This window comes from Charadrius vociferus, unplaced genomic scaffold (assembly GCF_000708025.1).
Source record: "Charadrius vociferus isolate BGI_N301 unplaced genomic scaffold, ASM70802v2 scaffold163, whole genome shotgun sequence".
Classification (NCBI taxonomy): domain Eukaryota; kingdom Metazoa; phylum Chordata; class Aves; order Charadriiformes; family Charadriidae; genus Charadrius; species Charadrius vociferus.
The window spans coordinates 23,699-28,941 of NW_009648332.1; the positions used below are offsets into that span (position 1 = coordinate 23,699).

Sequence of the window (5,243 nt, forward strand, 5' to 3'; positions counted from 1 at the left end):
ATTCACAAAGATGAACAAATGGATATTCAGCCTTCTCAAATGACAGCATTAGGCTATGAATTATTACTCACCTCTTGAATGGCAGTCATGACAACATGCTGAACAGACTCCTCCAGGGTCATGATATTCTGTATGTGTTCTGTGAAAAAGAATTTGCAGTGACTCGTGACAATATTCATCTTAACTGCTCGGATAACATGACGCACCGTTCACAGAAAGATCCAGAATAAACTATTCTCTATAAAGCTTCTTCAAAACAGGTATTGCTCTTTTTGTACAGAGCACTACTGTTAACCAACAACAGTATTACACAGTAATATGATAGATAAGCATAACAGACTATAAACTTCTAAGTGAACAAATTGATACTATGCATAATAGAGCAAGGAGATTTTATGACATCTGTATTTCCAGGGTTCTTTTTTCATACATACACCTATGTACGTCTATGCATAAGCTTCTGCAAAGAGTCAACAAGCCTGCAAATGAGTTAATAAATAAAACCTAATGAAAAAAAGTAATTGCTAGCATCTTTATTCCCAATGCAGCCTGATGGCTTATTTCCCAAACAATCTTTGACGCAGTCATTTCAGACTACCTAGGAATCGCATCTGTTCTACTAGCACAATCACGCTGAGATCTCTTAGCCACCAGAGCACTGAGAATTAGATCTGGTAAGGGGAGAGAAAACTCATCTAATTCAGTCTAGAGCCCCTGCAGATAAACAAACGGCAGTTTCTAAGACAAGTTTTTGATTTAATTTGCTTGATTTACATTTGAATAGGAAGTTCTAGGTCTTGGTATGTATTTTAACAGGTACAAATAGTCCACACACACTTCAGACTTTTTTTTTTTTTTTTAAACCTACCCTGAGCAAAGCCTGGCATTTATTCACAGAAGTTTCCCAGATATTTTCTGTCTTTAAGTAAACTCGAGCTTCAGAATAGGCATGCAACATATTAACAACTGAGAATTTTTGATACATAAGAAAGGAAAGTTTCTGCATCTCTTACACCTTAATGATCACTTGAGGCTACCTGCTGCTTGTTGACCAGATTAAGGTAACACGTACCTTGTTTCCTTTCACAGTTGACTGCACATCCTAAAATAAGTTGCAGAAGCCTGCCCAGTTCAGTGGGATCCGAGTTCTCAGATATCTGGTTTAAGTCCGGAATAAGCTCTTCTGAAATCTGCTGACCCAAGAACTGAGAAAAAAAAGAAAAAAGTTAAGAGAGAAAGTGGACTCCCACTTTTGTACAACATGGAAACCTGGTATCATATAAGAAATCTGGACTCAGTAAGCCATCCAGAGAAAGCGGTCTATTCATAAGTTTTTCACCATAAAACTTATGGAAGGGAAAGATTTTAAACATTAAACATGGAGATACACACTAAAAACGTTGGCTTCCGAGAGAGTAAATGGGTAGCAGTATCAGATTAGGAGATCTGAAGAGGCCTAGACAAAGCAGATGTTCTTAACCCACTTGTTCAAACACTTGTTACACAAAATCCAGATGTCAGGCACTGTGCTTCTCTTGGGCCAGCAAAGACAGTTCTGAACATCTCTCTCTGCCCCGCAGTGTGGATGCGTATTTGGGGAAAAGGGTACTCAATCTCTTGCTAGCCAATGACCTTTACCATACTGGCATCTGAGATTTTTTTCTGACTAGGCCTAAATTTAGTCTAAAGTAGACAGCATTAAAAAAATATATGCAGAACACCTAGCAGTTATTTAGACCAATGAAGTTATGCGCTTTAGTAGGAGTTCTATAAAATTGTTCTGGCAAAACCACAAGTTTTGAAAGTCTATTAACTCGAGGTTTAGTTAACTGACCACTTCTACAAGAAAAAGTGACAGTAGTAAGTTAAAAGTTCTTGGGCTAGACCTCAAAGAAGGGAGAATTAATTTATTCTACCAACATAATAAAAAAAGGAATTAAAAATGTTTCCAAATTCAGTTGCTCCCTAATCCTTCAAAAAGTTCCTCATAAACCTAAAGAAGTTCTCCTTCTGGGCTTGCCAGAGAGCCTGAGTCCTGGCAATACGGAAGGCTTGGCCCTCGGTATCACAGCTAAGCCCGGGTGAGACCCGGAAGCCATAAGATGATCTGGCAACTTTTCCTATACCATACCCATCACGTAACTGTAATCAAGCTCCACACAAAATTCAACAATTGTATTTTTTTACAGCACCCATTTATTGCTACCACACTCATACTGCATGAGAGAGGACAAACTATAATCCTTACGACGTCCAGGAGGATTTGTAACTTATCTCCCAGCTTCCAAGTGAATATCATAAAACCTAGATTGGGGTTGCAGAATCTATTCTGCTGTGTAGAAAAGGATTAACAATTCACTAGACAAGAGCAAATATGAATGCACGCACAAAAGTCAACAGGACTCTGCAGCTCAGTCCTCATGATATTCATCTGGGCAATGACTGAAATGTGTTTCCAGTTTATATTCCAACAGTCTTTTCTAGAATACACCTGCTCAAATTAATTTTATATTCACTCAGACCTCCCACTTAAACAGATAATTATCATGTACTTTCTGCCAATAAAGTCCTTAAAATAAATTACTTTGCCAAGAAACAAAAAGCTAGGTGAAGGAGGAAAATGTTCATAATGTTTAATGATTAGAACACAAAAAAAATTCCTGCTTTTTCCATACCTCATGATAGTAGTCCATAATTCCTTGCAGTATCTTCTTCAGATTACTGGACTAGTTGTTGTACATGAAAGATAAGGTTACAGGCTTTTATTAAAATCCTTAATTTTGCTGAAAACATAATAATTTATAATAAAATGTTAACATAGCAGGTCTACAAGAGGACCCTATGATGACAGGGGAAGAGAAATATCACAACAGAAAATCGCCATGCAACAATGCTGGAAGGCACTTAAGCTATCAACAGACAGTTCAAGTTCATTTAAAATAACCTAAAAGAGTCTGAGATTAATTCTGTAGGTTTTGGACCACTAGATACCTTCAGGACAGACATGATATCCAACCCCACAGAATTCCACTAACTTCAGTTTTAAATACCTTTATCCTCCAGTTGTCACCAACATCCTCTTTAATGCGATTTAGCCAGGATGCATCAAACCAAGCAACATCTCTGAAACAAAATTATATGGTTAAACATCAATAAGTATGCAGTTAAATAAATACAATGCCAGACTCCCAGCATTAAATCATCAGATGTTCGACTACAGCATCTAATAAGGCATGAATTCCTGGAGACTGCAAGTTATACCCATGTCACAGGAAATTTCCATCCTGCTGGCTAAATAAGAAACCACGTTCCAGGGCAGGAAGAATTTCTGTACATGCTTGAGCAAGCTACAGCTAGAAACACAAGGATTTGAAGGCCTTTGTCACGCTGAATTTTTATACCTGACAAAGCAACCATAATGCTGTAAAGAAACATCCTCTTTCCACTAGTGCTAACGCTGTGTTTGGTACCTACTCTCCTACATTTGGATTTTCCAATATTCACTACAATTCAAAGGCACTTATCAAGAAAAAAAAAATTAAACTACTGGTATTTCGTATTTTTTTTATGTCTTTGGTTCTCCTGGGTAGAAGTCTATTCAGTTATCCAGCATAAATGAGTTGCTGAGGGAGTTGCTTACACACACTGAACAACCAAGCAGTACAATCAGAGCATATCTAACAATAACTTAACTTTTACACTACACTGTTTATTTATTGGTCTCAAAACACCTAATAATAGACAATTATTATCCCCAGTTGCATATCAACCAACTTGGTTGTAAAGAAGTCTGCCCAAAGCCTGTGGCAGCCTAGTACCACAAACTTATGGCAAGAGATCCTCAAGAAATCTTCACTAAGCAAACCTAAATCAATTTTTGCCATGCCCTGGGAAAAGGGTGAGCTCCATCTTCACACAGCACACTTAAAATCTTTTCAAGCAGATGGGAGTTTCTGGGTTTGGGGTTTTTTTTTTTTGGGGGGGGGGGTGTTTAAGTAGTTTGTTTTAAGTAATTTCATAGTAATCAAAAATATAGTTTGAGCAGGAGATGGTAACACAGACTTCTCATTTATTATTTGAGCCAACAACAACAATAAAATTGCAGTGATGACTTGTAGCATGAGACTCTTTCAATACAAGACTCATATTACAACCCTCTGATGTAACTGCAAATTTCAAAACTAGTGTGTCACTCGACCCAGCACCATATGTCATGGCACCAATAAAATAGGAATGATTTTGCTTTTGATTAGCCCACTATTATTTTTTAATAATAAAATGGCCATTGAAGTTACACAATTCTTTTTTCCACATGATGGGCAAGTTATCATTTAAATCCTAGAACTTAAAACTAAATCAATTGAACAATCCCAATAGAGCACAAATACATGCTTTTTGAAGTTTTAGTTTATCATTCCAAGGAGGAACATATTGCCTGAAGCATGGATATCCATGGAAATAGTGTTGATTGGAAAAGTGAAAAAGATCATATCATTCTTGCCCAATTATCCTTAACTATGAATTTAATACTGCAGTATTAGAATATTTCATTGTCTTGTCCATTCTATCATGTTATTAACTATTATATCATCCCCCAAACAACAATATGAAGGTACATTTTATCTTCTGCTATAAACTGTCTACCTTAAGTTTCTGTCTATTTTAACTATACAAAAAGCCTTTGGGTGGGAGAAAGCAACTATGCATGTCAAACACAAAAACCTCAAGAAATTAAATACTTCTTATTTGAACCTAAGTATCAACTTACATTTGGTGAAGTACCTGCGCCATGGCAACACCATTAGTCAAGTCCTGAACATCTCTGCAAGGTGCTGCAGTATGGAATGTCTGCAACTAGAAAAGGGAAAAACATTGTGTTTCTTGCTCAGTAGGCAGATACAGGAAATCAGTTACCATTTTCCTTTTCTTCTTTAAGGCACAAGCATTTAAAAAGACGTCTTTCTACTTGAGGCAGCTGAAATTCTTTTTGAACTATTTAGTTTTTAAGTCAACCCAATTATCTCAATACTTGTGACTGTTGATTATGACCAGTAGCTTAGAAAGTTAGTATTACCATGTTTTGCTTTATCATGCTAGTCCTTCTATTGTAAATCAGATTACGTGATACTAACTTGGGAAACTAAAGTCATATTTATCCATCCCTCAAACTACGTTGGAGTGCTTAGTTCTGCACACATAAGTATCTAAACAAAACACAGTATCAGAAGAAGGGGTGAAAGTTG

General features: G+C 36.8%; 1 protein-coding gene across 1 annotated transcript in view; it reads right to left on the minus strand.

Moving 5' to 3' along the window:
• Positions 1-4,848, minus strand: part of HOOK1 (hook microtubule-tethering protein 1) — a 20,940-nt gene extending 16,092 nt beyond the window's left edge. Inside the window, exons 1-5 of the mRNA XM_009884581.1 lie at positions 4,769-4,848; positions 3,051-3,123; positions 2,676-2,726; positions 1,073-1,205; positions 72-139 (exon numbers count right to left, since the gene is read on the minus strand). Coding sequence (XP_009882883.1) covers positions 72-139; positions 1,073-1,205; positions 2,676-2,726; positions 3,051-3,123; positions 4,769-4,791 — 348 coding nt within the window. The 5' untranslated portion in view covers positions 4,792-4,848. The remainder of the gene's footprint in view (positions 1-71; positions 140-1,072; positions 1,206-2,675; positions 2,727-3,050; positions 3,124-4,768) is intronic.
• Positions 4,849-5,243: the final 395 nt, after the last annotated feature.